The sequence below is a fragment of the Eptatretus burgeri genome, chromosome 10 (assembly GCF_056783735.1).
Source record: "Eptatretus burgeri isolate ZD-2024b chromosome 10, Ebu_testis_v1, whole genome shotgun sequence".
Lineage (NCBI taxonomy): Eukaryota > Metazoa > Chordata > Myxini > Myxiniformes > Myxinidae > Eptatretus > Eptatretus burgeri.
Window position 1 is genome coordinate 18,643,300 of NC_140970.1, and position 25,000 is coordinate 18,668,299.

The following is a 25,000-nucleotide window of genomic DNA, read 5'->3' on the forward strand; positions in this document are numbered from 1 at the left end:
CTCAGGGAGTGGGTGGACTTAGGGTCACAGCAGTCAAAACTAGAAAAATATTGAACTCAAAATTTGATGTTGGGTCATTCCTCGTGGAAACTTTTGGTGAAAGGAGCTCCTACGATCAGGCTATTGCTGTTCGTTCATTCATTCTCTTGCTTATCATTTCCCCATTGCCAGTTCGTATCCTTGCTACTTTGCTCTTCTTTTGCTTCTATCTTTTAAAGAAAAGAAAAATCATTAAAGGGATGAAATGTGGGAAAAAAATTTTTTTTATTGAAATATAAATAATCTATAGTTCATCAGCACTCTGGTAAATTTGAAGTCCATCCTAGTAATCTACAGTATGGATTTTGCCTCTCACAGTTGGTTTGTGCTCGCAAGTAATGAATAGGATTGCTTTGAGGGATGACATCTGCAGATTAATTACTTTTGCTATTTTATTATTCATTTATTGATTTTTATTTTATTTTATATAATTTGCATTGATATGGCATTGATATGGCTCTTAATTTGCGTAGAGGAAAGAGCTTGCATATATATCAGTTATCACTTGCAGAACGAAGGCACTATTAGACATCAGTATTCTTTTACATTAATTACATGGACATTAGTAGACAATGGACAAACGTATGTTGTTTGGGATTTGAGCTTGGATTCAGAACATTCCGAGCCAGGGGTTCAGATCGGAACACGAAAAAGCCATTTTTTGAGATGTAGTACAAGGCTGCCTTTCATGTAGAACAACTTACGATGGACATGTGACACAAATGATCAATCAATATGAAACTGCACAGGTTTAGCGACCGTGACACCTTGTTTTCCTTATCCCTTCAGTCAACAAGCTGTAGAGGGGATTTTTTTTAATTTTTTTTAAGCTCTGTCACAGAAGAAGCCTTCTGGCATTTTGTGATGAATGTAAGAGTTTTATACCTCTTCCTTTGCTGATACAAATGGCAGAAGGCCACAATGTACTTGTGGTCTAATGTTATGTATTGTTGGAGGTCATCAGAGACTGGCCTTCCTTTTCCTCAATTTTCTTGTGGAACTTTCAGACAAATTTTCTTCAAAGGGGATTAAAGTGATCTTTTCATCTTCATAATATTATTATTATTATTATTATTATTATTATTATTGTTGTTATTATTATTAGTACTAGCAGAGTACCCGCCCTACTGGTGATCTCTAGGTGTGCAACACGTCCTTTTGTCACATCCATTTATTTGGGCGGTGTATAGGCAACAGACCACTGCCTTGATTGCTTACGAAAGAATAAATAACCTGGGTTTCCTGCATTGAGCAAAAATATGTCTACTGCTGTGTGCATATATAATACATTGTGGTTATATAGCTCAAATAGATCCAATTGCATGGGCCCACCGGTGGCCACCAGAGGCCTGAAACCAAAGGCCCATGCTGTCTATGGTCTTCACAAGGCCCTTGTCACCTATCAGCTTCAACCTTTCAATATTTGATGATCCTTTTATCTGTCTCTGATCATTTTATACTGAAGGAAAAACTTATAGGGAGGGCATGGCAATTGTGAATACTGTAATGACACTTCCGAAGATGTCTGACTGATGTATGATCTTCGGCTTAGGTTTACCAAAATGGCAGATGTATGTTTGGTGTCTTTTTTTCAATTGGGGTGGCGTCAAGCCAGCTACCCAACCAACGGGCGAAGAGTGGACATACACATAAACACTTGCTCCATTATCCTACTATTAATTTGCAATTAGTCACTGGCTTTGACACCAATTGATACAATTTTTTTATCAAGGACCCTAGGCATCAAAAAGCTACATGTATCAAAGAAACAGTTTCATACGGAGCACCTCACTGGCATTAAGGCATTTCAATTGCATCAGATGTGGCCATAAATGTAAATTGTTGCTCCCAGCTTGCTGGTTCGATGACACGGTCATGATATGCAGGCATGGTCAACTTGCTAGTATATTTGTAGATTATTTATTATTATTATTCTGGGTGCACGCTGCCGCTCGCCATGTCGCCACAGGGCGAATCCCCCTTATCTGTGGCTAATAATTTAAACCACCCATTAGCCACTGTGGCTAATCCATGTTTTAGTGGGTTTTTTTTTTTACCAATTCTAGACGAATTTTGGGTGATTTTAGCACAGATTTCAACCTTCGTTGAGACCGCTGAGACGGCCGCCATTTTGTATGTTTTGATTACGGGAATCACGCGTGATTTCGTACAAGCTTATATATACTAACTCTAGTAGTTTTAATATAGTTTCTAGTAAAAAAAAATCGACCGAAATTACGCATGATTCCCATGATTCTCGTCTCAAAATTTTATTTTAATTTTTTTTTTAATGTTTTTTTTTTTTCCCGGAATGATTCGGCATGATTCGGCGCAACATGCTTTGTTGGGTCAGTGGTTGCTAGGTGAGTTTTGACACAATCAGTAGTAGTACCTGTAGTAGGATGAGTTTATTTGGATGAGAGAGTTTGGTGGGTGACTTTGGTTGGATGAGTGAAGTTGATGGGTGAGATTGGTTGTATGAGTGAGTTTGATGTGTGACATTGGTTGGAAGTGTGAGTTTGATGTGTGAGATTGGTTGGATGAGTGAGTTTGATGTGTGACATTGGTTGGATGAGTGAGTTTGACTGTCATGAGGTTGGTCCAATCCTGGTCCACAACCACCCCCACCCCCCACTACCACCTACTAAAGGTACATCGACCACCCCCCCCCCCACACACACACACACACACACACACACACACACACACACACACACACACACACACACACACACACACACACACACACACACACACACACACACACACACACACACACACACACACACACACACACACACACACACACCATCACCACCACCACCACCACCACCATCCCTCACAATCACCACCTCCCTTGATGGTCGTTCATTCAACCAATCTCACACGTCAAGCTCACTCATCCAACCAATCTGAACAATCCAACTCACTTATCCAACCAACCTCACCCATCAAACTCACACATCCGCCTTAAAATTAACTTATTATTTCATATTGCTAAAAAAAAAAACTTTTGAATAAAATATGTGGCTATTTCCTTTCTCCTGTGGCTAATCATTCTAAACCTGGATTAGCCACAGTGGCTAATTCCTTTTGAAAGCCAGAGCACACCCAGCTATTATTATTATTATTATTATTATTATTATTATTATTATTATTATTATTACTACGAGCAGATACCCGTCTGCGACGGGTATGGGGGACAGAACGGATCACAATACTTGGTTACGGTAGTTTATTTGGATGTTTTGCACCACATTCAACAGCTCCGTTCATATTGGTGGCGTGTCTGGGTGCCCATGGTAGTGTTTGAGACCGGTCGCTTTAGATTGTTGGCCTTGACGCAAAGTGCCGGATGAGTAACACAAACGATTTGACATATTCATCGTTTCTATATTACCTCCATCAACAGATTAACATGTCAGGAGAAAAGTCGTAAATGCTGAGTTGAACAAACGTCCTGAACTCATGGACTTAGTTAAGTAAAGCACTTCGTCTGGGATCCGGACGTCGGTTTGCCGCCGAACGCTGCTGATTGTGACGTCATCGATTCCCTCTTTGAAAATTCTATCTATATTAGATTTTTTTGAATCCGCTATCACCTTCGTAAATACATGGAACACATAATGTGAAGATTTCGGAAGTATGAACAGAATATGTTCGGAGAAGTGTCTTAGAAGTTCCAGGCTTACGCCCATTATATTATGATTCTATTATTATGATTATGATATTCGATTTTTTGAATCCGCTATCACCTGCATAAATACATGGAACACATAATGTGAAGATTTCGGAAGTATGAACAGAATATGTTCGGAGAAGTGTCTTAGAAGTTCCAGGCTTACGCCCATTACATTATGATGATGGTTATTACCACTGCATGTTCATGTAATAATCTGCCCTGGTATACGCCTCACCTGGGGAAAAAGTGCTTCAGGAAAGTTTAAGGCACATGTACCCCACATGCCAGAGGTGTGCCAAGTTACCAAGTTTAATGTAGAGCGCTTGCCAAGTGGTTTAAGAACTCCATTGCAAAGGAACGGCTGGCTTTGCAAGTGCGAGCTGGCTGCTTGGTAACTGAACACACTCATCTTTTTTTTCTCTCCATATGATTGAGAGATATGCAAACACCAAATTTGTGCAACAACCGACATGGCTTTGTTGTCAAAGGCCAACGAACGGCTCTTTTCAAATGAAACTGAGGTAAATAACCAATTGACAATAAAATAAAGATCTTGAGAAAGGGTTGTTGTAATAATTAAAATTTACTGTTCAAATGTGTTAATAACCAGCGGGGTTTCCGTTACCTATAGGACCAGGAACCACACTGCTAATCCATTAGAAATGTATATATATATATATATATATATATACCCCACAGGCTGTTGAATTTTATATCATTCCACTAATCTATGATAAATGGATGAGGTGTGTGTGTGTGTGTGTGTGTGTGTGTGTGTGTGTGTGTGTGTGTGTGTGTGTGTGTGTGTACGTGTGTGTGTCATACTTTTTGTTTCTATTAATTACATACATCTGTTCATTAATTACGCACTATTGGAATGGATCTTTTGACCCTTTAGACTACTGAGACCCCTTCGACCTTTTTCAGACCCTTAATACCCAGATGACCCAAAAGACCCTTAGGATCCAGAGGACCCTAAACACTCCTAGGACTCAAAAGATCCTGAGGACCCAAAAGACCCCATTCCATCCATTGGTTAAGCCAACACCAGGCATCAAAATACCCTGAGGACTCAAAAGACCCACAAGACCCCTGACACTGCAGACCCTTTAAGGCTAATATAAATGGATTGTGTGTGTGTGTGTGTGTGTGTGTGCCATAATATTTGTCTATTAATTACGTACATCTTTATTAATTACACACTATTTAGAATTTAGATGTATCTTTTGACCCTTTAGACTGCTGAGACCCCTTCAAACTTTGAAGACGCTTTAAGACCCTGATGACCCCATGGACTCAAATGTCCCAAAAAGTTCCTGAGGTCCCAAAAAGTTTCCAATGATCCAAAAGTTCCCGTGGACCCAAAAGTCCCCGAGGACACATAAGACCCAAAAGTCCCAGAAGATCCAAAATACCCTGCAGATCCTGTAGACTATTTAAGACTCGACTATCTGACAAAAATCCATTAAAATTCCCATGTTTTAAACGCACGTCATGTTAAGGTATATGAAGCAGCTTTATATGTCCTTCCACCACAGCATGGCATTCTAAGTACAAAATAAATAACAACAACAATGATAACATTGCAACATCTAATACATAAGATTCATCGGACGTCTGTCTGTCTTAGCGTTTTTTTGCAAGAACTGCCTGACCGACAACCACCAAATTTGGCAGACAGACCAAGTCTGACCCAGGGATTGTCCGAAGGGTATTTTCATCCACCACCTGAGCCTTTAAAGATCATTTTTCTGGCTTTTTCATTTATATGTGATTTAATTTGGTTCACAGATATCACGTGACTTTTAACACCGCCAAAGGCCAGCACACAAAATTGGTCGAGCTGTGTCTTCCACCCATTGGCTCAAGCTATAAAGACCCTGGAAAACCATGACCTTTTTTTTTTTTTACATTCTTGAGAGATTGAAATACATGCTTGAGAGAAGAAGCAAGCTTGGGTGTTATGACTCCGCAGACACTAAGACCTTTAAGACCATTGAATCCCCCAAACACAATTGAGACACTTTAAAACGCTGAATACCCCAAAGAGCCTTTGGACTCCAAAGATGGTTAAGATCCTGAAGACTCTTTGAGACCCTTAAATCTTTTGAAGACCCTAAAGACCCCAAAGACCCTTAAGATTTTGAAGACCCCAAAGAACTGTGAGATCCCAAAGACCCTTTAAGACCTCGAAAACCCTTAATACCCCAATGACCTGTAAAACTTGAAGACCTTAAAGATCCTTAAGACCTCAAAAACACTTAAGACCCCAAGACCCTTGAAAACCATTAACCAGAGAACACTAACGTGGGGTATGAGGTACTCGTGTAAAGTGAACAGCTCGATGCTCCACGAGGTTATCCCGTGAGTCAGAGCTTGGGACTCCGTATACCTTCAGTGCATGGGCAGACATCACTGAGGAAGGGTAAGTCACTCTGCTCTCTTTCCTGGTTTTTGTTATATACCATGGTCTGGGCATCTTATGCCCCACATTAGTGTATTAGGGCTACCCCTTTATACACTAATGTGGGGTATAAGATGCCCAGATCATCAAATATAGTTACACACTTTATCTATGGTGTTTACAATTTGTAATTTAAAAAAAAAAAAAAATTCAGGCAGTGATATATTCCTTCACATAACTTGTGCAGAGAGCAGAACCTGAAAATAATACAAGATGTCGAAGAAGAGTGTGAGATGTGTATATCTTCATGCAGCTAAGATATAGATAATGCTTGGAATGCGCCTTCAATCATTATTTGGGTGTTTTTTTTTTTTAACTTAAATAGTAATTGGAAATATTGTTTTTTTTTCAGTTATTCCTTTTCGGTTATGTCATATCCCACTACACATTTCGGATAACGTTGCTCAAGAGATACATTAGTGTTCTAGGGTTAAGACCCCTTTACCCACTGGTGTTCTGGCTCTCCTGCTCCCAACAGTCCCCCCCCCAATCTTCACCCCATCCATTCTGCCCCTGAACCGCCTGCCCCATTCTCAGCCCTGCCAGCTCTCCTGCTTCTCCCACTTCTCAATATCCCACCCAGGCAATGCCGGGTAACACTGCCAGTATGGCAATAATAATAATAACGAGCATATAATCCCTGTGCTGGCCCCAAACACATCTATCTGGGCTTGGTAAAAGGCTGTTAGGGTTAGGGTTAGTACAGCAGGCTGGGATGCAACAAGGCTGTGAAGACCAATGAAAATTTGGTCCAACGGACAAACGGGCCCACTAGTTCCACTAAATCATCCATACCTTTACAAAAAATGGTACAATGTCTTCTGTCAGTACAAGTAAAAGAAAACGCAAAAGTTTCACAGCCAAATTAAACCTGAAAGTTGGTGAAAAATTGGGCTGATTTCTGAAGTAGAAGAAGAGGATGAGCGTGATGATTACATGGATTGCGACAGACCTGTGGTGTGTTCAGTTACCAAGTGGTGAGCCTGCGCTTGGCAAGCCAGATGTTCCTTATCAACGATTTTGAATGGTGTGCTTAAGCCACTTGTCAAGCACTCTACAAGAAACTTGGAAACTGAAAACACACAAACACTTGCAGACTCCGAGTTTCCTTAGTTGTTTCATAGTGACAAATAAGGTGAGGTCTTTGTGGGCTTTTCGGAAGACAACTTACCTTTACCTAAAATAGCTTTGGAATTAGATCTATATGTGTCAATAAAATATGTGAAACAAGTGCAATTAAACATAATCATACTAAAATGCGCAATTTGGTGACTGTCTGTGTGTCTTTTTGACCGCGATATATTCAGTCGTTACTTATCCAATCTTAACGAAACTTGATAAGAAAGTGAAGAGCTACACAATGGCAATTATAGCGACTTAATTTGCCCCTCTCTCCCAGGGGCTTTTCTACCTTGGGTGAAATCCGTGTTAAAGTGTATATTCGTGTTAAGATAGCTGATCATGGCGTTTTTCCATGGCCGCTTCGAAGAACAAAAGTTATAACACCAATGATAATCACATAATATTAACGTTATTACACAACAATATGAATACTCATAATATACCCCTTTGACAAAAGCCATGTTAAGGTGTATAAATAGCTTATCGTGGCGTTTTGTGGGGCACAAACCACAAACACAAACATGTATGATTACCTTTTTGAACAGTTGCTCTTGCTGTTTAACCATAAACTGAAAGGGCGGAAACCAAACATTATTGAGGCCCGAGCCTTGATCTACTGTAATCTATATACCCCAGAGAGTATAATACATGACCCTTCCTGTTGCTCCCACAGGAGGGAGTGGGTGTACAAGTACAAAAAAAAGGCTTAAAAAAAATCTTAATAATTTTACCTACCCCCACCCATGGTTATGTCACCTGCTGTATATGGTGAGTTAGGCCGAAGTCACATTTGATCTACGGCTAGGATACGATGGCCGTACTCCCTCCCCGAATTGACAGAAACGTGCGATGGCCGCAGAGTTTCTGAAGTGGCCTCAGGGTGGCCCTATGCTGTATGGCTATCTTATACAGGCCGTAGGGGTCGCCGTGGAATTATAGCGTGGAGTTATAACTTTTTTCATTTCTACGTTGGCCGTAGCAATTCGACAAGCCAAGCTGTGACGTAGATGTGTTCCACGTCGACCGTACGTAGGGCCTACGGTGGGCTTGCGTTATTCGTGCGGCTGCCGTAGGCTCTTATCAATGAAAAATGAATTTTACCAACCCCCAAAAAATTACGGCGGCCACACTATTTCCACGGTCGCCATAGGGTAGTCCTAAGGCGTCCCTGTGTTCAACGTACGGTGGCCTTGCGGTCTGTGTGACTACCTGCGGGCAACGCAGGGTCAATGCACGGTTCCCCTACACCCGCCGTGCGTCCTATGTACGGCCTCCGTGGCAGTCTGCGTTGACCGTGCGTCCACCGTGCGCTAACGCTAGAGATTGGAGTCTAGGTGTTTGCCTATACAGTACTCCGAACTGGTATATTCAGTTATATATTATAGTTATAGTATATTCAGTTACATATACTGGTATATTCTGAACTGTTATATTTTTATTTCAGTAAAAAAAGAACTGGTATATATACCCACTCGTTACCGTCCATCTGGCCGCACGTTCGCCTTAGGGCCCCCCTGCGGTCGCCTTGAGGGCACCTTGAGGCTACCTTGCGTCTACCTTGAAAATTCTATGGCCACCGCAGGGATGCCCTAAGGTCACCGTGCAACATCAAATCATAGACTGTACGGCACCTCCACGTTTTCGGTCTCCACAATTTCTAAATACGCCGTGCGGCTCCCTGAAAAATAAAAACATATGTGACTGCAACATTGCGTGACCGTGGAAATACTGCGGCCGCCCTATAATTGCTAGTGGCCGTAGATTTTGTAGACCCTACGGCCGCCATGCCAAATGTGACAGGCCTTACTGTATAACCCGCACACAAGTATACCCCACTGTTGGAATTTTTGGAACTAATTTCACGTCAAGCTGAAGGGTTATTTGCGAGTAATTATAGGACTACGATTGCTTAAGTAACTTAAAATCAAAGCACATTTCTTAAATCCACCCTCCTTTTTACCAAACACTAATTTCTCGAGAGGTATTTTTGAAAAAAAACCCAACTTTGAATCATTAATTCCCCCCCCCCCCTGTTGGCAGTTCACAGCTCGTTAATTGTGAAAGCTAAAAAAAAATTAGTCTTGTTTCCATCCAATAAATAACTATGTGAGGAAATGACAGTGCAGTTATAGGGTTATGCATCTCAAAAGGATTTCATGAGAGATTTGCTTTCACACATTGAGCATTTGGTTTCGTTTGATTTGGCACCAAATTGAGCTAGACAGTTTGCTATTCACAGTTAAGGATTTTTAAGGGAAAGTAAAGAATTTGATGGAAATGAATTGTTCTTTTTTTTAACTGTGGTAGAATGCCCTACGGTGATGTATGCATTTGTGGGCAAAATTCCACACATGTAATAACTGATTATTATGAAACTGAGCATGTTTGTCGGCGTGTTTGTTGGAATGTTAAGCTATTTCATGAAGAGGTCGCCTTTGGAAATCAAGTGGTTTTCTGAATGAGGCATTGAAGCAATGCAGGTATCACTGGATTGCCAGTCTACAATTTGTGCTCAACTCCTCCTGCCCTGAGAAAAACCTGGAAGGGGCATTAAAGTGAAAAGGCAATACTGCCCAAGAATCCTCCCTTCCCTCCCCTCCTGCTGCCAACCAGTATTAACAATGTCTCTTCTTTTATTTGATGATTCTACTAGTTTCGAGTCTTGTAAAGTCTTTACATTTTGTTATCCGTCACGATAATTTGTAAGCAGTATTGTTTTATGGTTTAAAAATAAATTTCACAAGTCATTATCACAATTTATTTGTACTATTTGAAATCTTTGTTTATCAGATGACCAGCCATACACTTCACAAGGTGCCCAGCTTTGTCCTGTAGAGAGTGTGGAACTACATCGAAGGCTTGGAATTCCAGGTATCTTTTTTTTTTTCTTTCTTCCTCTCTCTTGTGACTGTTTGCTCAGATAGGTACTTTCCACATTTGGAAAAGGAGTAAACTGATGAATCGGTATCTTTGGGAAAACAACCCATTAAATAATGGAACTTTTGCATTTATAATGGCTTTGTTCGCTTTTGCAAAGAAAGTGATACAACTCGTCATCCTGATGTCGCACATCTCTTCCTCCTTCACAGAGGAACTTAAAGGCAGGACCACCTTAGAGCTTATCAAGAAGGATGGCTCTTCACTTGGCCTGACTATTTCTGGAGGAGTGGATAAGGATGAGCCACCCAGGGTGTCCGATTTGCGGCTCGGAGGAATTGCCATCAGGTGACATACTGTGTTGTACAGTTTTGACAATCTCCATTAATTGTTTCAATTTCACAGATATGCCCCTCGAATGTAATATTTTTTGCTTGTGCTATAAGTTGTGCAAACTCGTATGTCAATTTGAATTTGGGATTACTTCAAATGAATATGATCAAAGCCTTGATTTTTTTTCTGAAATGAAAATGCTCGAACTGATCATTTCAAGACGACGTGAAGAGCAGAGAAATCAAGTCAAAATTGTACGACATCACACTTATCTCTCTTATTAGTCCCCTATCGGTTTCACTGGAGGGGACTGTACGTTTGCTCTCTGTCAGTCCATCTGTTCATCCCACCTGTGGTTTTTCAGACTTCCCCCCCCCCATACCCTTCAACATATTGTCGCGGGTCTGATGGTTAAGCTAATCCCCCTGACCCAATTGTGGTGGATGGGCAGTTTACACCTCCACATGGCTTTATGAAAAATTACACACCAAGTTCTGGACAGCTGGCCTGACTCCACCCCAATAAAATCATGTGCTGCCATTGCATGAAGCAGCACAGATCGGCATGCCTCAGGCCTTAGGCGTGGGTGTTAGTCCAAGGCCCAGTGGCCCAGTGCAATTGGAATGATCCCAGGTATATAACCACAATTTATTATATATGCACATAAGCCGTATGCATGTTTTTCCTTCATGTATGTACATTGGGTTATTTTTAATATGAAATAGGCAAAGCCTAGAAATGAATGAAACACAGTGAGTTAGAAAGGTTCTTCTTCATTTTGGTTATGGTATCGGCTCGAGCGTGCGTTAAAGCAAACTAATTTTTATCTCTGGTTTGTTATCCTCGTTGTCCTTATTAGTTTCTTGTCTACAAAATATATTTGTAAATGAAAATTGCTTTTCCTTTTATTTTGCGGAATCGACCCAAACACGGAGGTTACAGGGTTTCTTCTTTTCATTGGGACAGGTAGGGGACACGTATTGCAAAGCAATTCTCACTCTTGTTGTCCTTGCCATGCATATGATGGATGTAAAAGCTCTTCCCAGAGCCTTAGACACTTCAATCAATTGGTGTTTAAAATGTATAACAAACTAGCAGATTTACCAGCGTTGCAGGGGGGGGGGAGAAATGTGAATAAGTAACACTTTGTAGCCAATCATGCAGATTGATGAATTGATTGACTGATTGGAGCTCTGTTTCAATTTCTGCATGCATCCATCCTTGAATACCCCACCCCTTCACCCCACCTCGCTAGCTGTCCTGCCCCCTTCTCAGTCAAGGATTACAAGGAAATTATGTGCAGGAAGAGGCCATTCTGCCCATCATGCCTACGCTAGACTAATACCAGATTTAATAAATCCATCTATACCCCTTCCCCTCATGTGCAGCGTTTCGGCTGCTACACTGGTACTCATTTCGCCGACCTTGGAAGGATGACAGACTGAGTCAATTCAGCGGCAAACGGGGCTTGAACTCAGGGCCCTAGTTTGCGAAGTTCTCCTGCCCCCCCCCCCCCAACCTCCCCGGCGGGGCGAAACTAGATGCTGCCTTAGTTTGTAACAGTGGAGATTAATTTACTGATGCATTGGCATTTAAACAGTAATAGTGAATATTGACTGAGGGCTTGCCATTGGGGGAGGGAGGGGGGGTGGAGGAGGAGAAGGGAAGCGAGACAAATTTACATTTACGAAGAGTGCTTTAACCTCGGTGTTGCCCAGGTGTAAAAGGAAATTGTAATACCCTCTGCCATTGCCGGATTAAGCCTCGGGTGGTCCTAAGGCACATTTTGAAATTTTAGAGAATGGCCTGAAAATTTTACATTTAATCTTCGGCTCATGGAAATGGACCCCAGACAAAAGATGAACTGATTTAATACAAAAAAAGACAAATATTTAATGTGAAAATAATTTTTGGCCCGAATTTTTGGCTGGCCCTAAGGCACATGCCTTGTCTGCCTAATGGTTAATCCAGCACTGCCCTCTGCCACCACCACCAAGTGACGCTACACAGTAGTGTACACATTTACATAGAGAATTTACACTCCCCCCCACCTCCCCACACGCCCTTGTGAGGCCGCGGTATCGCATTTTCAAGTATGTACATTGGTCAGTCGATCTTGTTATTCTGTGTGCTTGTCAATTGCCGACAGGTCACAATTCAAAACCAATCCTCATGAAACCTTACTAAGCTGTAGAGGTATTCTCAACTGAGAAGCCTTTGATTGTGAGGTCAAAGGTCAAAGGTCATCTTGAGGTCAAATTTCTAAAATCGTCGTTTTGTCATCAGATTGACTTGAAATTTGAACAACATTTGCATTGTGCATCACTGAATTCAGAAACTAACTATTTTTGAGGTCAAAAGGTCAAAGGTCAACTCAAAGTCAAACTTCTAAAATCATCAATTTCATTCTGTAAAATAATCAACATTCATCCGATTGACCTGAGCTTTGATTAAGATTGTCAATTTTAATCCATTGCGACGGCAACCTTTGGAGTGGGGAGGGGGGGGTGGATTTTGCAAGTATTGTGCTCTGCTCAATGTTTTTTTTACAGCGCGGCGACATCGCGCTGTTATATAATTGGCTATTCTGTCCCTTGTGTTCTGTCACACTTATGGCCGCGTACGTCCCTTTGATCTGAGGGCTATAAATAGAAATTTGTCCAACGTCACTACTCTTCCCATCATGCATGCTAATTCACCGTGTCTACATTTAAATTTAATAACTGCAAAATTGTTTCATCATTCTTAACCTAGACTTTTACTGCACGCAGAGGTCCGATATCGAAGTATTCGCTTCTTGTTCTTGTTTGTTTGTCTCTTTGTTACTTGGAAAATCGAAGATTTTTTCAAGTACTGTATATTGGACAGTCGATTTAATTGTCTTTTTTTTGTTGATCGCCTACAGGACACAATTATAAACCAATCATCATGAAACTTTACCAAATTGTGGAGGTAGTCTCAAGTGAGAAGTCTATTGATTTTGAGGTCATCGGTCAAATTTCTAAAATCGTCATTTTTCATCCGATTGACTTGAAAATTAAACAGCATTTGCAAAGTCCATCACTGAATTGGGAAAGCAACTATTTTTGAGATCAAACGGTCAGAGGTCAACTCTAGGTCAAATTCTAAAATCATTAAATTTCATCTGAAAAATTGTCAATTTGTTTTATTTTATTTTAATTTTTTTTTGGATTCATTGTCGAGGCTCGTTTGAGAGTTAACATACAACGAACAAAAAGAGGGCAGGAGACAAGAGGGGCGGTGGAGGGAAGGACAAAACAGTGGGGAACAGAGACATTCGATCTGTGGAAGGGAGAGGGATGGGGCAGGGTAAACAAGATGGCCACGACAGGGACTTTCAGGAAGGAAAGCAGGGAATTTAAAGAAGGTGGGTTTGGGGTGGATTAACGGGGGCAGAAAAGATCATGGTTTTTAATGGGGGAAGATAAGAGATAGTGGTGAACAGCTGTTTTGAAGACCTGGAGGGAAGAGTGGGATTGAAGAGAGTGTGGGGAAAAAACATAGGAATGAAAAAGTGAAGGTGAGCAGTGATTTGTGATTTTGGTAGTTTCACCAGAAGGGGGTTGCTGGCGGACCTTGAGCGCCCTGCGGAAATATGGGGGGGGGGACATCACATGCAGAGCAAGGGGGGCAAGGCCGGAGAGGAGATGGTAGAAGACAGAAAGACCACCGACCTGCCTGCGGTGAGACAGTGAGAGAACCAAAGTCTCAGCCTCATCGCGGGAGATCAACAATGATCCTAAATGACTTCGTTTCCACAGTGTGAAGCCGAGAAAGGTGTGAGACGGGAGCACCAACCCAGAGGGGAGAGGAGTACTCCATCAGGATGTGGTTGAAAGCTTTGTATGTCGTCAGGATGCTCAGGTGTGCCAAGGAAGGACTTTGCATGACGGAGGATGCCCAGTCAGTGACTGGCTTTGGAGGCCAGCTTGGAACTGTGGTTTACCCAGGAGAGATAATGTCAGATAGTGAGACCCAAAAATTTGAATGAATGGACTTCTTCAAGAGGATTGTTGAGAAAGTAGATGTGGAGCTTTTCCATGTGGTCCTTTCGGAGAGACATCGTGAGAGTGTGAGATTTGTCAGGATTGAAAGACATGTTCCAAGTGTTGAACCAGCTTGTGATTTTATGGAGATCTGCAGAGAGTGAAGAGGTTGCTGCTTGCCGATCTGAGGGATGATAGATGATATGGCAGCCGATGGAATCATCTGCAAAGGGAAAAAGAGAATTTTCCAGAGTCAGAGAGATCATTGATGAAAACCAGAAGGATCACAGGGCCTATAAACACTGGCTTGTGGAGCTCTAGCCTGGACAGGAAGAGGGGATGAGAGCACTCCATTAAGGGCCACATGTTGGCTGTGACAGGAGAGGAAGTCTGCAAGCCATGAGTGGAGATGGCCTTGGATACCTTACAAAGAGAGTTTGGTGAGCAGGGCAGGGTGCCAGACTGCATCGAAAGCACGTGATATGCCGAGAAAGATGGCTCTGATTTCATGTCTGGCATTGAGGATCTACATCCATTGCTGGGAACGCAGAATCAGCATGTCCAGGATATAGAATGACCTGTTCTGAATCCATATTGATGATCGGAAATCAAGCAATTGAAGAAGAGGAAGGATTTAATGTCTGAAGCGACGATGGATTCCATAACCTTGCTGATGATTAGCAGAAGGTTGATTGGTCTGTCATTGCAGGGATCTGTTTTTACACCATTTTTATGCAGAACGTTAATGTTTGCTGATTTCCAAGCAGATGGCAGATGACCTTGAGTAAATGAGATGGTGAATAGAACAGAGAGAGGGTGAGCAAGAGCAGCAGAGCAAGTTTTTATTACATGTGGGCTGATGCCGTCTGGACTAGTTACAGAATCAGAGTCAAGGTTTGACAGCAAGCTCTCCACTTTGTCAGGAGAAAAGGACACAGAGTCCTGGAACAGCTGAGTGCAATCGGGTAAGGTGGGTACAGAAAGCGATGGGTTTGGGACACAAGAATTAGAAGCAAACACGTGCAATGTCAGCTGTGCAGCCATTTGAGGCAAGGAAGGGATGGAGAGGGAACACTCACCAGGAACATACTTGACCAGCTGCCACCAGGCTTTTGGAGGAGGGAGACAGGTTTGAGAGTTCAGACTTGAGATTGGAAAGATGGTGTTTCCTGGCTCTCCTGAGGGTAGACACTCACATGTTCCGTGCTTTGTGGAGGGAAATGAGATTGCTTTCAGTCCGATTTGCTTTCCATAAGGCGAAGGCAAGTTGTTTTTGGACAGCTGCCTCGCTACAAGCTTCAGTGTACCATGGGCAGGAGTTAAGGGTAGGACAACTGAAGATGAGGAATCTGCTACTTTTGTGGTCAACATCGGCCAAAGGTCAATAACTAAGCTGGAATTTCTAAAATCCTCCATTTTTATCCCATTGACTTGAAATTTGAAGAGCATTTATACTTCAGGTCACTAAATTCAACCAGCCAATTGTTATTGAGGTCAACATCGACCAAAAGGTCAACATAGGCCAAAGGTTAACAACTGAAGTGAGATTTCTAAAATCCTCAATTTTCATCCGATTGACCTGAAATTTGAAGAGCATTTGCATATCATGTTGCTGAATTCAACGATCAATTATTTTTGAGGTCAACATAGGCCAAAAGGTCAACATAGGCTGAATTTCTCATCTTGTCAATTTTCATCCGATTGACTTGAGATTTGAAGAGGAGTTGCAGATTTGGTCAATGAATTCAACCACTGATTATTTTTGAGTTGAAATTTGTTTTTGGATTTCTCAAGTGTCAAGCAATGCATGACACCTTTCTTGTGTGTTTGTTTGTCCGCACAGAACTTGAGTACAATTTTTCTCTGCATCTGCTTGTTGGATTGACAGGAAATTTTCACCATAGGAGCAACTACCCATGTATAATGTTTTAATGATAATTATGACATCATAGATCATGTGGTGTGACAGCCATTTTGGGGAAAAGGAAAAAAACTTTGGGCCTCTTTATCTCTGAAACTGCACCATGAAAATAATTGAAACTTGGTACATGGCAAGTACTCCTCATGGGGAATAAGTATGACTTTTGTGTGATGTCATGTGCGCCTTTGTTATGACATCATAATTGCATACGTAGAATGTCACATCTGATCAGTATGAAAAGTTTTGAGGGTCATCTCGGAATAAATTTGTCCACAGAAAAAATTTGATGACATCATCCTTCATATTGTTCAACAACTATATTTTTGTTTTTCAAAAAAAAAACCTTCAAAAATCTTCATCTCTAAAACAGCAAAACAGATCAAGGTGAAACATTACAGCTATGACTCCCTTTCCATGAGGAACAAAACTGTCCCACCTATGATGTCATACATCACATGGTTTGGCAGCCATATTGGATTTAACCTAAAACCTTAAAAAAATCTTTTTCTCCAGAACGGCTGGTCAAATCGAGGGGAAACTTTACTCAAATGTTCCCGAAGCCTTGGGGATACCAGGATGTTCATGCATAATTGATAGGTCACATGGTCTGGCAGCCGCATTGGATTGAACGAAAATCTTTAAAAAAAATTCTTGCTCTTGAACCACTTCATCGATTGATGTGAAACTTCATAATTATGATGTAGTAGTCATGGGGAATATCTTTATTATAATACCAAGCTTGCACACTAAAAACTCGGCTCGCCGTCACACGATCCCTATGAAATTGCTGTGGCACTTAGCGGACATGCTGACAATGTTTGGGAAGTCTTGGAGTTCCATAGTACCACTTGCATTTTTGCACAATGCGTATTTTTGTCATTCCCCGTGTACGGTCTGTCGTCTGCTACCAGCTATGTTGTACTGCTATCCCGTGCATGAGCAAGGGTATCGCTAGTATGTTTTAATATTCAACCTGATCGGATGCATGGTCTGGCGGGCAGAACTTTTTTGAATCTCAGTTCTATTTTTATTTATTTTTCTTAATAAGGTTCACTTGGCTGTGCCTGGATGAGTTTGAGGGTGGAGGAGTAGCAGCTGAAACCCAACTCCTATCCAGGTTCCTCCTGATGACTTTATCTTTGCTTTTTGTTTGTTTGTTTGAGATCCTTCTGATTATTCTAATGCAGTAATATCCCTATTTGTTCTTCCATTTCATTTGAATTGAATTTATTTTAATCCCATTCTGTATTCAATTTAATATTAATTAACGTCGTGGGTCGGGGTCAAGTATCCAGTCAAAGCAGGGTTGCATCAAAGCGGGACATCTTGGCACCTGGCCATCACTGCCAGCAGTTATAAAGTGGCAGTTCTTGTTTTGTCCATTATTAATTACATAACACACCACACAAAATACACCATACAAAATTCCACTACACACGACAAACAAACTACTCTGCTATAAACTCCACTACTTCATTGCACAAACACTACACGAAAAAGTCCTGGTGAAGGTCTGCAATCTCATTGATCTTTTTCTTGTTTCTTTCGTCTTCAAATGTGTGTGCATGTAATCTTACATGATGTATCTATTCTTCCAAGTGGCATGAGTTTCCATCAGTGATTTAATTTAGTCTTGTTCAATTGAATTGGTACTTCCTGATTATAATTATTTTTTTTTTAGAGATCTTTGTCACTGGGGGTGGGGGGGGGGAGGCTCTCCATTAAACATGCATTATTTTTCAAAAGTAGAGCGAAGTGCAATAATTTTTCTTGACCATGATCTTTGCTTATCGATACACATTTTGCTGTGTTACTTTGCCATCATGTATCATTTGCAGACTTTCTTACCTCTTTTTCTAAAATTGCCTCAAAGTGAAATGATTGTGTCTCGTCATTTTATGGAAGTCCAATATGCATTATATCCAACCCCCATGGTTAAATGCCTGGTGTTGGCTTAATGGTTAGGTTGGCAGGCTTTGGATCCTTGGGTCCTGAGTTCAAATCCCGTTCAGCTGTTGAATTAATACCAAGTTGGGTTAACTCAGCCTGTCATCCTTCCGAGGTTGGCAAAATGAGTGCCAGCTTGCTGGCATGTGTCAGAGTGGTATACTGGTATACTGTGGTATACCACAGTATACTGTGTCAGAGTGGCGACCCGTCCAGGATTGTGCCCAATAGTCAAGGAGACTGCTTAAGCAGCACCAATGCTCTGCACAGAGTATGGTCCCAATCTCCTCCTCTCATGGTTATACTTCCAAAATACAGGCTGACTGCCCACTTCAACTTTCGTTTCTTGCCTCTCCCATATATGGAACCTCCCTCCAGAGGTTGTTCTATCCCACTCTTCCTTCCCGTACACCACCATCTCATGTCATCCTTCATCCTTACCCTTGCAAATCCAACCTTCTTTCATGTAGGTTTCAGTGTTACTCTCCTCTCTGTATTTTTTTTCTTGTTTGTCCATTCCTTTGCTTATTGTGTCTAACTGTTGCCCCGCTTCCCCACTGTCATTTTTGTACCCTACCTCACGTTGTTCTTCCATTTGCCTCGATGTTGTAATATAAGGAAAAAAAAAATGAAGAAGAAAAATGATGTGCATTTACTAAATGGGGGAGGGGGTGTTTGGGGCACGTTAGGCAGGTCTGCATTAAATATTTTCAATATTTCCTGTATTGTACATCTTTTAACTATGATAACAAACATCCCATATCTGATTCTGACTGAATCTGTTGTGCATTTTGTTTGTGTACAGAAGCGACCAACTAAATGTAGGAGATCACATCCATGCTGTGAATGGTATTGCACTGGGGCGGCTTCACCACGCCGAGATTGTGAACTTGCTGCGTAACATAGGTGGCCGTGTGTGTCTCGACGTGGAGTACGAGCTTCCATCAGCTAGTGAGAGACTTCAAGGGTTTCTCAGTGGTGGGGTGATGGGATGGGGGGGGTGAGATGGGTTATTCCTTTTTGGGGCATGGAGGTCATCTCATAGTTTCATTGTAACAATAAACACATTGAATTTCATTGAGAATGCAAGGTCTTGAAGAAGGATCAAATGTTGTTGGAGAACAGCTGGCCAAACTTCATGATGAAGAGATGCTGAAGATATGCCTGGTTTATGAATGAATATCTCTTCCTCGAACATTGAATTTTTTTCCCTGACACCACCCCTTTCTGCTCTCTGTGCAGCTGTTGACAGCAGTTCTGTCACGCCTAAATCGCTGCAACTTGCTCTGATGAAGGAGGGGAATAGCTTTGGTTTCGTCGTAAGAGGCAAGCACAATGTACCATGAAGAATACACCAGCATGTATGATTATATGCCATCCATCCAATGTTGTGCTTTATGAAATACCAGGCTTGTCCAAGCTTTGCTTTTCTCTTTTTTTTTCTGATCAGCATTGTGATTTGGCACAGGTTTTATGCCAGATGCCCTTCCTCACACAACCCTGGTTGCCTCTTATGACACAGGGATAGTATATACATATATATGCATGTATATACATATATTTATATATATATATATATATATACTTAAACATAAAAATGTATAACTATATATACACACATATATAAATTTTATATATATATATATATATATATATATATATTTTTAATGTATATATATATATATATATATATATATATATATATATATATATATATATATATATATATACATATATATATATATATATATATATATATATATATATATAAATATATATATATATATATATATATATATATATATATATATATATATATTTGTATACATTGTTACGAATCTACGCCGCCCGGCGTGCGAACGACCGCTTTAGCCAATGGCAGCCGCACGCCCACTGGACGAGCAATTCAGTCGTGACTTCCCTGAACAACGCCGAGAACCAGTCATGGGTATGCCGTCAACGCACACCACGGCCCAGTCCGTATTCTACCCGCGCGTGACAGGGTCAATCGCCGAATATCGATATACCTAAGTATTCGCGCGGGTAACCTACCGAGGGACCGTACCTCGGCGCAGGCCTGTTTGGACACGAACCGCTTAAGCGGTTCATTCCGTTCTGGGATAACCGAGTCGGTATTATCGCCAGACCTCACCAGACCCGATTCTATTATCGGTATTCAAAAACCAACTAGTATTCCGAAAAACAATATGGCACTTCAATGGGGGGAAAAAGGACACGACGAACAGATTAACATTCACACAAGCACATTTATTTTACACAGCACGTATACAAACAATGCAGGAATTATACAAGCACGTAAACACAAGCAAGGAATTCAAAACGCGCATGCGGTTGAATTGCGGAGACTGTGGGATGGGACAAAGACACGAGCAAGGCGAAAACACTACAATCGACTATTGTTTTACCATGTACATGTACTTAAGCAGGTTTTACTTATATTATGGGACTCGGTTGGTCCAAAATTACGATACCAAAGAAGAACGGCTAACTCAAGGATCACAGCCCTGTCCAAATGAATAAAACCCATTTAACAACGGTGGGGAAATCTAACTGAACACACACTTTGCGATATAACTGAACTAAGGACATTTATGGTGTTCTGCGAATTTCCACGGCCGTAACAATATATATTTATATATATATATATATATATATATATATATATATATATATATATATATATATATATATATATATATATATATATATATATATATCTTCTTAAGCCTGGTGTTGGCTTAGTGGTTAGGGTGTTGGCTTGGGATCCCAGGGTCCTGATTTCAAGCCCCGTTGGCTGCTGAATTAACACCAGGTGGTTGACTCAGCCTGTCATCCTTCTGAGGTCGGCGAAATGAGTACCAGTGTACTGGTCCCGGTGTATGCCCTGGTTAGAATAGGTGTACCATATCCCTGTGTGTCGTAAGAGGCGACCAGGGTTGGCGTCAGGAAGGGCATCCGGCCATAAAAAAAAAACAATTGCCTCAAGAAAAAGCCAACCCCTGCACAGCAGGGAAAAATGGCTGTAAAAACGTTTTTTTTTATTTTTATATATCTTCTTCTTCTTTCGGCTGCTCCCATTAAGGGTCGCCACAGCGGATCATGATTATGATCCGCATAGTGATTTGGCACATGTTTTACGCCGGATGCCCTTCCTGACGCAACCCTGGTCGCCTCTTACGACACAGGGATATGGTACACCTATTTTAACCGGGGTATACACCGGGACCAGTACACTGGCACTCATTTTGCCGACCTCGGAAGGATGACAGGCTGAGTCAACCCCCTGGTGTATTAATTCAGTGGCCCAACGGGGCTTGAACTCAGGACCTTTTGGAACCCAAGTCGCTGCCCTAACCACTGCGCCAACACCAGGATATATATATATATATATATATATATATATATATATATATATATATATATATATATATATATATATATATATATATATATATATATATATATATATATATATATATATATATATATATATATATATATATATATATATATATATATATATATATATATATATATATATGTGTTGTTACGAATTCCACCGGTTCGACTGCCACGCACGACCACTAACGGTCCAACCACAGTCACGCGTCCGCCGAAAACCGGAATTCAGTCGTAGCTTCCGGACAACTCCGGAAACCTGCTACGGGTGCCTTAACGCCCCATAAATTGCCAATATTCTGTCCACGTGGTACAGGGTTAATCGCCAAATCTCGATATACCTAATTATCCACGTAGATAGAAGTACCGAGAATTTATACCTCGACGGACCTTGAGCGGGACGAGCCGTGAACCGAAATCGCACCGTGCGTGACCTGAGTGGTTTTCACCAAGGTCCGTCGGACCAAATGACCACTTTTATTGGCTTTAACAGCCTGCTAATTCCCCGAACGCACCGTGGAAGTCAATGGGAGGTCTATGTCTATGTCTATATATATATATGAAGGTATTTGGCTCTCTACGAGTGCCCGTTCTAGTTAAAACTTTATTACAAATTTTATTCAATTGCTACTCACTTCAATGGGAGCCCTGCCCTTGACGCTGGCTGCAGATTCGTTTGATTCGAGGAACCAATTTTGTCAGTTTCAGCCTTAAATCACCTCGTTTCGTGATTTCCAGTCGATTTCTCTTATCTTGCAGCAGATCGGTAACAACACTAAATCCACATTCAACTAAATAAGATGATGGAAAATTTATCAATACTTCCCTTGCCAAAGTAGTCGAGTTTGGGTATTTCTTTTCGCTCTCCTCAGACAGCCACATCATGGTTCCTTTGATCTTGAAAAGAGTTTTCACAGACTCATCTTGTTGCAACTCGCATATCTCCTCTTGGTATTGCTTTGGTACTTCAGATAAATCCACCAGAAATGGCTGAGTCAACCAAGAAGGGAACTCGTAGCAAAGCTATGAAAGCGATCATATATTGATTCATTAATTCTGAATCCTCATGCCCCACCAAAATATTTCCACGCCCCACCTTGAGAAACACTGCTTTAAAGTATTCAACTGAAACTTGGTACATGGCTTTATTTTGATAAATTACAGAAAAAGTTCGACTTCCAGGGTGTTATGTCAATTTTTAACCGAGTTATGCCTTTTTTAAACTTGGAAAATATCACATTTTATACATGGGTCAGTGTTCAGCTGCCCTGACTCCACCCCAACAACGTCATGCGCTGCCATTGCATGAAGCAGCACACATCAGCAGTCCTCAGGCCTTAGGCCTGAGTGTTAGTCCATGGTCCAGTGCAATTGGAATGATCCCAGGTATATAACCACAATGTATTATATCTGCACATAAGCCGTACACGTATGTACCTCAGGTTATTTTTACCTTCGCATTCTGCGAAAGGTTATGTTTTGGTCGCTGTGTATTTATTTATTTGTGAATATGTGTGTTTGTTTGTTATTCGCATAACTCAGAAAGTATTAAACCGAATTGCATGAAATTTGGTGGGATGATTCCTGAGTATCTAAGGACGATTTGGTTAGATTTTGGGAGCGATCGGGTCAAAGGTCAAGGTCAAGGTCATGAAAAGGTCAAAAACACTCTTTTGAGCATAATTTCCTTCATAATACAGCTATCGACATGCAACCACCGCCATATTGTTCCATGACAAGATATCTTTCAGAGATGTAGTGTCGGATTTCACGTAACATCATCGGAAGTGCGTCTAAATGACGTCACAAGATGACGTAAATTTTCAGTTTTCGATCTCATCAGTTTTGATCATACCGTTTTGTAGGACTTACCTTAAGGACGTCACACACCAAATTTGACTTTGATTGGACTGACCGTTATGACGTCATTGACGTTTGAACATGACTTTTTTCAATTGTGCCTAAAATGTCCTGATATTTTACATTCAAATATCTATATAATTTATAAAGCAAAGTCTCCCAAATCCAGGCATTAGGATCAGTACCAAAATATCTGTTTATTGATGTACAGGTTTTGCCAATTAACTCTGTAGTCAAGGTCAAGGTCACACTCAAGGTCAAAATATACTTGTAGGCATAGCTTCAGATCGAATAGAGCTATTGACATGAAACCAACGTTAAAACGTTCAGTGAACTACGAGCTTTCAGAATGGTAGACCCCGATTGGACGTGACATCCCCGGAAGTGCGTCAAAAGATGACGTCATTTTTCAACTTTTTAATTTTTCAGTGTTTATCATTCCATTTTGTTGGACTGCCTTCAAGGAGGTTACACACCAAATTTGACGTCAATCGGACTGACGGTTGTGACGTCATGGACGTTTTAAAATGACGTTTTTCAAATGTGCCCGGAAAAAAGTTGCGGCGGCGAAGGTATGCGCTCTACCGAGTGCCCGTTCTAGTTAAATATAGGATTAGCCCAGATTCCCCCTTAAATGCATGTTTAGTCAGGTTGTTCGGTAATTGGATGTTACATGTGTGTCGGGAGGTGTAGCAGACTGTTTATTGTTCATGCAGTAGTGGTGTAAGGAGAGGTGGTTTTCTTCTTCTTCCTTCCCCTCTCCGAACTAGCCCCGCCCAGCGCTCTGAGAGTGTTGGCAGCCGATTGGTGGAGGGCAGCTGCAATCTCGAGCGATGGACCAATCACGGGTCCCCGGGGGAGTGTCGAAGAGAGCGAGCGCCGGAAAGGCAGGGGTGGATCTGCCTGAGCATCGAGGTTGGCGATTGGCAGTAGGAGGAACTGCATGAGGGTTTTTGCGATCGGCTCTCGTGAAAAGGCCGCCCCGAAAGGCAAGAGGAACTGGATGAGGTCAGTCTGCCTTCTCCTGGAGAGAAACGACGAGTGGGATTCTTGATCTTCTGTGTGAGGGACGGCTCTGTCTGTCTGCGATCTGCTTCGTGAAAGAGGTAGGAGGAACTGCATGAGGGGAGTCGGTGATCACCCCGATTTGGCCTTATCTGGTGAGCAGGCCAGGCCTGGATTCGTATGCTGGACCTTGTGAAAAGCCAGCTGGAGCACACCATAGATCTTCCGCTCTTGTGCCGTCGACCTTACGGGGGCTGAATGCGCTGAGGCTGCGTGCATGGGCGTTGCGACAAAAGGACGCCGCCGCCATTTTGCCACGCGGC

General features: G+C 41.6%; 1 protein-coding gene across 2 annotated transcripts in view; it reads left to right on the forward strand.

Annotated features, from left to right (window-relative positions):
- Window positions 1–25,000, forward strand: part of LOC147018028 (glutamate receptor-interacting protein 1-like) — a 125,572-nt gene that overhangs the window by 35,845 nt on the left and 64,727 nt on the right. The window contains exons 2-5 of one of the 2 annotated variants that reach the window (XM_085897247.1): window positions 10,098–10,178; window positions 10,397–10,532; window positions 19,198–19,343; window positions 19,635–19,718. In XM_085897247.1, coding sequence (XP_085753373.1) covers window positions 10,098–10,178; window positions 10,397–10,532; window positions 19,198–19,343; window positions 19,635–19,718 — 447 coding nt within the window. The remainder of the gene's footprint in view (window positions 1–10,097; window positions 10,179–10,396; window positions 10,533–19,197; window positions 19,344–19,634; window positions 19,719–25,000) is intronic. The other variant, XM_085897248.1, reaches the window with a different exon arrangement.